The sequence below is a fragment of the Helianthus annuus genome, chromosome 9 (genome assembly GCF_002127325.2).
Source record: "Helianthus annuus cultivar XRQ/B chromosome 9, HanXRQr2.0-SUNRISE, whole genome shotgun sequence".
Lineage (NCBI taxonomy): Eukaryota > Viridiplantae > Streptophyta > Magnoliopsida > Asterales > Asteraceae > Helianthus > Helianthus annuus.
This window is the reverse complement of record NC_035441.2, coordinates 145,172,843-145,183,390: the sequence shown is the minus strand read 5'-3', so window position 1 is coordinate 145,183,390 and position 10,548 is coordinate 145,172,843. Positions and strand designations below refer to the sequence as shown.

At 33.6% G+C, this 10,548-nt stretch overlaps 2 protein-coding genes across 2 annotated transcripts; both read right to left on the bottom strand.

The window, feature by feature from the left end:
- Positions 1-291: 291 nt before the first annotated feature.
- Positions 292-1,077, bottom strand: LOC110893012. Its single transcript, XM_022140136.1, has one exon. It carries the CDS (start codon positions 1,075-1,077, stop codon positions 292-294), a length of 786 nt encoding a protein of 261 aa, XP_021995828.1.
- A 2,527-nt stretch (positions 1,078-3,604) lies between these two features.
- On the bottom strand, positions 3,605-5,307 carry LOC110895190 (probable esterase KAI2). Its single transcript, XM_022142466.2, has 2 exons — positions 4,859-5,307; positions 3,605-4,213 (listed from the first exon to the last, which is right to left on the bottom strand). The coding sequence occupies exons 1-2, from the start codon at positions 5,224-5,226 to the stop codon at positions 3,769-3,771; spliced, it is 813 nt and encodes a 270-aa protein (XP_021998158.1). The 5' UTR covers positions 5,227-5,307; the 3' UTR covers positions 3,605-3,768.
- Between the last annotated feature and the right edge of the window lie 5,241 nt (positions 5,308-10,548).

The window sequence follows — 10,548 nt, the reverse complement described above, 5'->3', positions numbered from 1 at the left end:
ATTTCTTCCACAAACTTATTATTAAAAAATCCGAACACCTCTCTTTTGACTAGAGACGGTTTAGAAATCCAAACACAATTAACTATCATACCTGGAATCGAATTAGCCCATCGCACCCTCGCTCGTATTCTCGTCTCCTTCTTTAGCCCATCGCACCCTCGCTTTCTGTATAAGGTCTTTAACTTTGAAAGCTTCTAATTCTTTAATCTTTGTCTTAGTTTCCCCGTACACCCATTGTTCAGCCTCGGTAAAGTCTCTGTCTTCAATAATCTTGTCCAATTCAGGAAGCTCCTACTGAAGATTTGCCTCCTCCTCTAATTCATTAACAGTAAGCTTCATTCTCCACTTGACAATTTCTTGCCTAATTCTCTTGAACTTATTCATTAACACAATATCCGGTGGCCCACTCCCATTGAAATCCGAAGCCGCCTTTACTACCACATCATCAAATCCATCTCTATACAACCACGAATTGAAGAAATGAAATGGTTTAGCACCAAAGTTCCGATATTCTACCTTTAAAATTAAGGGGCTATGATCCGATTTCTCCCTCGCCAGAGCTCTGTATTCAGCATTTGGCCAGTCGTTTAAGAAACTCCAAGACACAAACAATCTGTCAATTCGGCTGCATTTATTTCCTGACACAATGGTGAACTTTCGGCCTCTCAACCCATATTCATGTAACCCGACTCCATCTAAAAATTCTTTAAAATCGTTAGTCGCAGAAGCAATGAATTTGGAGTTTCTACGTTCACTTCGATCTCTCACACAATTGAAATCCCCTCCCACAATCCAGTAACTCGAATCCTGGACAATCACCCATTCTAACTCGGTCCAAAGCGCCTTCTTATCTATCAACTTCTGTGGAGCGTACATGTTAATAATGGTCATATCTTTCCCACTATCCTTCATCTTCCAATACACAGTCAAGAAATTTCTATGCTTATCCACCGATACCTTCACAGACTTCTTTGGATCACAAATTGAAATTAGACCACCCGACCGCCCCGTAGCATCAACATGATCAAAATGGCAATCTCCATTACCCCAAAACCTTCCAATATCTGTGCCATCCATGACGAGAACTGTGTTTCTTGTAGCATCACAAACCCAATATCATTTGTTCTATGCAGATTACGAATCCAATCCCTCTTACCTTCACTTCCCAACCCTCTTATATTCACTGAAAGAATATTCATTGACCATCCGATTGAAAACCTTCGTTATTAACAACCTTCACTAATGAGTCTTCAAATCTATCAAGGTTCGTTACACCTAACCTCTTAGCCAAATTAATTGTAACATTAACTTCATCCCTGGTGACCTTCTCTTGCGTCTGTAATATTGAACCATTCCCATTGTCCACCTCAACAGGCCTCACCACACTTGGCCTGGCTTCATTACTCGCCACATCCCTATTTAAATCAGGCGTTAAAAACACCGAATGTATTTAATATTTATATCTTGGATAATAATAGAAAGATGAACATATATTATAGATGATAAGTATAGTTACTTATACTTATGCATCTCCTATGTTCTTAATTAACCACTTTTTATCGATTCAAAATAAAATTTTGGTCTCTAATATCAACTTGTCACACCTCACTATAGATGTGACCTAATGTGAACGATTGATACTAGAATTCAAGAACATATTCGGTGGAAATAAATTTTTCAATAGTTGTCTTCAAATACAAAGTGATGTAAATATGTAAACTTAAGGTCTGTTTGTTTACATCTGAATGGACTCATTAAGAGCCTACCTCTGAATCGGTCAGTGATATGGGCTGTTTGGTTCACAAAAACTTAACCTCTTAATGGAACCATTCAGCTCTGAATGGTTCAACAACTTTTATTATCTGAATGAAAAATTTGACACTCCTACCCCTTGCCCTAACAAAACAATCCGCCCTTCTCCTCAATACACTGCACACCTCTTTCTCCTCCACAGCCACCAACATCTCCTCCCCCCCTCCTCTCTGCCGCCCTTAAGTACTTATTGGTTCAGATATTGCCAAACAGCCCCTAGGTCTAAATTATAAAGAGTAATTATCATAATCACTTATTGGTTCAGATGTTGCCAAACAGCCTTTAAGTCTAAATTATACAGAGTAATTATCATAATCATTAAGTCTTGGGTCAGGGCTGGCCCGAAGGGTGTGCGGGATGGGCGACGGCTCAGGGCAAAGTGGTAGCTTATTCATTTGTATTTTTCATACTTTTTAGTATCCGGATCTTGAAGCAAAGTGTGATAAGTGTGAATGTGTGATAACCGGATCTGGAACTATTTTGGAAGTTTTACTTTGATATTACATACATCTTTGCAGCACCGGCTCAACTTGAAGTGAGTTTCTATTGAATTCTTCTTCTCCCTTACATATTGTTTTAGCATGATTTTTAGGTTCTGGTTTGATTTTATTTTGTGGAGTTTTATTTTTATGTTTCAGTTTTAGGTTCTGGTTTGATTTTATTTTGTGGAGTTTTATTTTTATGTTTCAGGTTTATTGTTTGTTAAATTTGATGTTATGTTTTGATTTAAAATAGTGGATAAAAACATTAAATTTTTGTTCTTTAATTATTTTAGTTTCTCGCAATGTTTGCTTTATTAGGTTTCAATATCAGAAGCTTGCAATGGAGCTTATAGTCACTAGTTTGGCTAACAAAAGCGTTTATATGCCTCTGGCCTAATCTTGGTCTCTGAAAATTGGAAGCCCTTAGCTCCACTTGGAAATTAACTCCATGGGTTGCAAAAATCTGTGTCTACTATGGTTGGACATTGAATGGCTTTATCATTCTTTATATCCTTTACTTAAAAACATTGTGTATTAGTTTTTTCGACCCGGTATCTCCTATCACTTTTATTATATGAGAAACATATTATCAATCTCTCATATCAAGTCTTAGGTAACATACTTCTATCACACATGGTCATTGCAACAACTGTGACAATGCTCCAACAATCTTATATATATAATGCAATAGCAACCATCAATCACGTATAATAAATATAATACAATAACATCAGATGGTGCCGAGGCACTTGGGTCTGCAGCGTGCAAACTAGTTAATCCACTATTAAGTCTTGATTACTTCTTATTAAGACAATCCTAACAGTAAATAAAAAATCAACTGTCCTAAGATGATATCTTGAGCTGGAGTTTGTCACTTTGTCCCATACAACCTAACCAAGTCCGAGGCTGAAGCTCGGTCAACCCAAACTAGTGACAGCAATATCACATTTTTTTTTATTGACCTGTTCAAATATACAGCAATATCACTTTAGTTTTTTTACTTACCCTTTTTAGTCCTTTATTAATAGTTCTAAATTACATTTTTAATACATAATATATTATATATGTACGTAAGATGGAATATCTTAATTTTTTAACAACTCTTGTGTCTGATTGATGCTTTTATGACTTAGAAACCTTTTCTTTTTTATTTTGCTTGATCAAGCATGCAGGTTTCTTTTAAATCTGACCAATACATTTGTTAGTTTTTGTATAAAGTGAAATTGTTATATTAGAGATCTAGGTATTATCATAATAATATAATAATAAAACATTTTTTTTTATCAACAAGTTGTAGTAAACAGAACCAATTAAAGTACACAAAAGAAAGTTTTATATACAAAAGATATGTAAGTACCAAAAAAGAAGCATACACACTATTACAATATTATTCCAAACTGATAAGAAGGCTTTATCAACAAGTTGTAGTGCACACAACCAATTAAAGTAACCCAAACAAATAACCTAAACATAACTACAACGCGATATCACAACGAATGTGCCTGAGAATGACCGGAACCACGACATCTGGGGAGCTCAACTGCGGGAGATGACCATCAGTCGACATGACCTCAACAATGGACTCACCACCAAGGTTCTGGTGAAGGTACTCAGCCACAACCACTGGAACCGCCAGATCTTTCATGCTTTGTATGATGTGACATGGGACTGTAACATGACGCAACAGATTCCTCATGTCAATTTGGAATATGGTTTGTAAGACACTATAGGCTATGTCTGGTCTCATATTGAAAAGGGTTCGACTAAATTCTTGAACTGCTACAGATTCCATATCCCCGCCAATTGCTAATGGAGCGAAACCAGAACACCATGCCTTATAATTCGATTGCATTGCTTCAAATAGTTGGTCAAGATCTTCTTGCTCAAATCCTCCAAAGTAATCTGGATCGTTCAAATACCTATAAAAGTACAAATATTAATAGAAGAATATGTTATTAAAGTAACCAAGTTTTAATTGTTTCGGTAAAGTCAGTTAAACATTAATCTGACGACAAAAACTACTCAAGTTTTTAATATTTTTTCACTGTTATGATTTTTTTTTTTACAATATTAAAACTAAGCGATCTAAATAGAATAGATATGAAACTCGGTTACTATTTGCTGATTATTATTTTTAAAATTTAACAAAGAAATAGCAAGAGGTAACTATAAAATAAAAACGTCATCAAAAAATAATAAGTTTTATAATTGTTATAATATTAAATATTATGTTTTATGATTGAAAGCTACAACTCCCTCGAACAATATATATTTGAACGTTGAAATTTAGACATTTTCTCATAATTTACTAAAAAGTAATATATAGTTTTTAATATTTACTTGTGTTAAACGGTAATTAAGTAATTAACCTCCAAAAAAAAAGTTTTTGTTGGCGTTATGAAAAAAAAATGTAATTAACCTCCAAACAGAAGTCAAAAACGTGTTTCAACTTCTGGTGACCTAATCCCCACGTAATCATCACGGTAAATTAACGTTTCCAAAAAAAGTCAACTCACCAAAATCAGCACCTAAAAAAAACATCATCGTACAATCGTTTAACTAACCTCGGAGAACCCGCAATCATTACAAGTTTAGAAAACAGATCAGGACGAAGAATAGAAGCCAAAGCCCCAATCATAGTAGACACCGAGTGACCAACATATATACATGAACAAACCCGAAGTTCCTCAAGAATGCCAATAACATCGTATGCAAACCCTTCAAGGGTAGCATACCTATCAAAATCAAAGTATTCAGGATTCGTCGTACCCGCCCCCATCGTATCGAACAAAACAACCTTGTAATCGTCTACTAGATGAGGTACCAGATGTTTCCATACCGACTGGTCCGTACCAAAACCGTGTGCCAAGATTATGGTCTGGCTGCCGGAGCCTAGGATCTTTATGTTGTGAGCTTTTTCAAGAACTCCCATAGCAATTGGTTTATGTTGTCTGGTCAAAGGTGTTTGGTTTTGTAAGTGGGGGGGGGGGGTGTTGAGCTACTGATCACCAAATGTATTCGTTTTGATCAGACGGTTGGTTTTGATTTGGTCATAATGGAAAGTGGACTGCTAAGTACAATGAAATGATTGGGACAGGTTGGATGTATTCTTGTGTTCGTGACTAGAGGTTATTGTTTAGTTTATGTTTATTGTTTTTTTAGTTTGTTTACAATGGGATCGTTTTCAGATTTAAATGTTTGTCGGTTAGGAATTATACAAGTTATGAAGTATTAAGGGATTAATTATAGTCAGTTTTGAATATTGTATTGGTTACTTGTCGAACAAATAACTTTTTTTATGTGTGGTGTCGTTTTACTATAATACTTGCAAGTGTTTTTACATAGCACCAAAAGAATAAGTTAAATTTTTATATGTGGTATCGTTTTACTATAATACTTGCAAGTGTTTTTACATAGTACCAAAAGAATAAGTTAAATTTGGAAATTTGGAAACTAATTAAAAGAGATTTTGTTTAAACAGTATAAATGAGATTTTATATTATATGTGTGGTTTTGTTCAATCATGATTGCAAGAGAATTTAATGAGTTGAGAAATGCTTTTTTTTTAACGTCAAATTTTTTTTTTTTTTTTTTTTTTCATGTGGGATTTGAACAAAACCCCTCTCTCCCAAGGTGCTTAAGGGCTTTTACTCTTGCCAATGGACCACCACCCCATTGGTAAGCAGCGGCGGCCTTTAGGTGGGAGGGGAGGACCACCGACCAGGGCCCGAGATTCCGAAGGGCATATTTTACCAGAGATGCTTTGAGTGATGCAATTGGAGGTTTGGCGGCAGTTTGGCTTTTGGGTGTTATGGGTTATCGGATTGAGCATGATTCTCAGCGTTTTATGGGATTAAACTCGAATGTTATTAGTTAAGATAAGATGGAGATAAGTGTTATCATAAAAAAGTGGGTTAAAATGAATGGGTTAACGGCCTGAGGTTACTAGAATTCCGGCGAAACTAGGGATGAGAATTTTTACCGAAATACCGATATCGTACCGATACCGTACCGTACCGATCATAAACGGTACCGGTATCGGTAATAGATTTTTCGAAATTCGGTATCGGTAAAAAACGGTACCGGTACCGGTATTATTCGGTAAATACCGGTATTAATACCGAATTTTATAATGACTTTATGTATTTTGCTATTATCTTAGATCCCACTATGAAGTTATATTTTCTTGAACATTGTTTTACAAAAACCAAAATCAAATTTCTTTTGTTTGGTTATTTTTAATCAATTATGTTGATTTTTTAAACATGTTGGAATTTCGATGTTAAAAGTCAAACGCATGGATGTTTACCTTTTGATTTTTTTTTTATTATCTAATATGTTTACCTTTTGTTTACATTCCTCTAGTTCAGTTAATAATGGATGGATGGGTTTCACATGAAATTTTTTTAGGTAAAACAATGGATGACACCAAAGCGATACCAACGTGGTAAATTACCGAAATACCGATACCGAATCTATAAATACGGTACGGTAATCGGTATCCATATTTCCTCAATTTCAGTAACGATATTTACGGTAGCGGTACCGGTATGATACCGGTATCGTACCTATCTCATCCTTAGGCGAAACCACCGGAGAAGACTAACAGAAAAGTGTCTCTTTTTGTTATTGCAAGTTTTAGTGATTCACACAAATGGTTCCTACGGTTATAGTTATTTACAAAATAGATTTGGAATTTAACTTATGTCATATGACATTACAATAAGTCAGGTTTAATCCTTCAGTTTTTGGTTTTTTAAACTTATATATTAAAATTTTACAAACTATATAAAACTACATTTCTTTTATAAAATTTAAATAAAAACTTTAAAGATTTAAAGTTTTATGTTTTTTTATTAAATACCAATTTATAAATGTTGATTATTTAGGAGTTAACTTAATTTGTTAGAAACTTTGTCGATTATTTAGGCGTTAAAGATTCTATAAAAAACTAGTTTATATTATATATTTCCTTAAGAACGAAGGGCACATTTTTTCGAGCTCAAATAGGGCACACAAATTTTTAGGGTCGGCCCTGCTTGTAAGGATTCAAATACACATTACTTTTGTAAGAGACAAACACTATACCACTAGACCAGTAATAGTAAAATGTCTATCATTGCAGATTCAAGAATATTCGTCTATTTTCGATATAGTTTCGGTGAATAATTTAGCTATTACTCACCCATCGTCATTGATAGTAAGGTAACATATCATTTTTTAATTTAACAACTATAACAATGCTATACTCAAATTAAAGATAATAAAATGCTCGTTTTATGGTGTAACTATTAAAAAATATTAACGTGCAAAAAAGTCATTACCATTAAAAAATCATGAATAAGTTAGTTTTTTATAGGAAAATTGGTTTTTAATAAATCAAACTTTGTCCCGTTGGTAAATAATAATCTTACCTACATAATTGGTATATAATAATCCTACCTATCAACATGTTGGTACTCAATGAACTTTCGTTAATTTTTTTTAACTCAAGCTAGTTTTTAAGTTTTATTTATTACACAAACAGTCCTTGTAGTTGTAATTTACTAGTTTTAACTATTTTAAAACTAGTAAATTACAGTCCCTTGAGGTTTTTTTTTGTTTTATAAAATAGTTAAAACTAGTAAATTACAACTACAGGGAATTTTTGTGTAATAAATAAAACTTAAAAATTAACTTCAGTTAAAAAAAATTAACGGAAGTTCATTGAGTACCAACATGTTGATAGGTAGGATTATTGTATATCAATTACGTAGATAAGATTATTATTTACCAACGGAACGAAGGTTGGTTTATTAAAAACCAATTTTCCTTTTTTATAAGTGGAATAAAATCTGAATAGTACTAATTAACCAGAATTTAGTTAAACATGAGAGATTAAAGTGTAATTAGGCTATGCGGTGTGAGAGTGCAGGAAACACCATGTGGCAGCCACGCCAGCGCCAGTAAGAAGGGTGGCGTGGTGCCAAAAAGCGCGGGGTGAGATGAAGCGTGGAAGGGTGGCGTGTGGTGACACATGGTATACACCTTTTGATTTATTTTATATTTAAAAAGTAAAACAAATCTATTAACAAAGTATAAATTAGCAACTTTATGTTACATTATGTGTTGTATCCCAAGCTTTGGGAGTTTTTCAAAAAAAAAAAAACTTTGAATTTTCAATTTTAACCCAAACATTTTCATATTTTTTATTTTAACCCCTTTTAATTTTTTACTTTTAACCCAAAGTTTTCCATCTTTTATAATTTAACACAACACTATATATTTACAACTTTGGTCACCCATATTTTTTACCTTTTGCAAGTTTTACGTTTCGTTCTAAATTTTGCGAGTTAACACATCGTAGCGTGTATGTGAGGTTCAACGTTTTTTGCTCTATTTTTTCATATTTGACAGACCCGTCGCAACGTGTCCATTTTTACCTTTTGACAAATTCGCCGCAACAGGCGGGTCCTAGATCGACTAAGTTATTATTTTCTACGTTTTACGTTTCTGGTTAATTTCTTCGCGTTAACACACTGTAACGGGTGTGTATGGTTCAACGATTTTAAATCTGCTTTTCGTTCGGTGCAATTTTTCCCATTTTATATATTTTATTTTTACGATGTTGAGAGTCGATGCCGTTGTGGCATTGGTGCTACTTGGCACTCTTTTACAAACGTTTTTAACCTATTAATTTTTTTACTAATATTTTGTTTCGATTTACCCCTATACTTCCTTTACTTAAAAACTATTATTTACGTGCATATTTTATGTACGGGTAGGTGTAAATATGTTTTGTTCTACATTCCGACGTAAACTTTTTTTTATAGACGAGTCAGGTCAAATATAATGTGTTTCCGTTTAAAGAAACCATTTTTACGTGCATATTTTTATATATGTTTTGGTATAAATTCAAGTTGTTCTACGTTTCGACCTAAACTTTTTTGGGAAATGATTCAGGTCAAATATAACATTTTTCGTGTTTATTTTATGTGTGTTTCGTAAAGTTTGTTACGAACCGAGTGGAGTCAAATTATGATTTCTTTTCCTCCCCTTTTTTCGAAAGCTCTAATTAATCACTTTCGATTACATGTGCAGATTTTGCTTCATACCCGTTACGTTTTCTATGTATAAGTTGGGTCACATATAATACGTTATGATTGTTTGATATGAATTTGATTTACTATACGTTTGATCCAATCACAATGCTTATACAGGTTACATTGAGTCCAACTGGATACGTCGAAATGTGTGTTTTCATATGGTTAATGCATCATATAACGTTTGAACCAATCCATTCAATGTTTACGATGCACCCGCGCCACAACGCGGGCGGGTCTTGATCCTAGTTAAATAAAAAACACTAATATTAATTAGAGAGTTAATTACACTATTAGTTCCTGTGGTTTATGCAAAGTAACAACCTAAGATACTAATAGATTAAAGAAACATTTTGAGGTATTAAATTTTAATTTTGTAACAAGTTAAAGTACCAACACTAACCTTTGTTTATTTTTAACTGATTTTGAGGGTATTTTCATCCTTTTACAAACAATAATTAATTTATGGTATATAACAGAAATCTTAAGGGATCTTTTGTGTAAATCAGGTTTTTTTTAAATAATTCTATAAGGATAATTATTCTATAGGTAGTATTTGTATAATTTTAATACAATTATATATATATATATATATATATATATATATATATATATATATATATATATATTTGAGCACCAGTCACCCACCCGTCGCCCGGAAAAAATAGAGAACCCCTAAACCCAAATCTCAAACAAAAGCTCCTCTTTCACACCTTTTCTCACTTCAACCGTTCCTGCTTCTTCATGCACCAACCAACTGCTAACTGTTGGTAGATATCACACCCCAACCGATGTCGGAAACATTGGGGCGTGGCGCTGAGCGAAACAGATTGTCCAAGAGAATCCATAACAACTATTAATGACAATATATTTAACGTTAAAGTCCCATACCAATAACATATAAAGTAAAAACAGTTATTACAGACTGTCTTTCTCAAAAACAAGTAAACTGTTCCGACAACTCAGATTTCTTATTTGGTGAGTTTCTAGACCTCCTACTTGGTTCATCAAAGCAGACATAGCATCCTATCAACCTTCACATACGTTAAAATAAAGTCAATACACTGAGTGTAAAGGTGAATACACAAGTTTGTATAGCATACAGTATAACGAAAGCGTTTACGCATAACCAGCATGTAACACGTAGATATGTGAATCAAGTAAGCTATCGA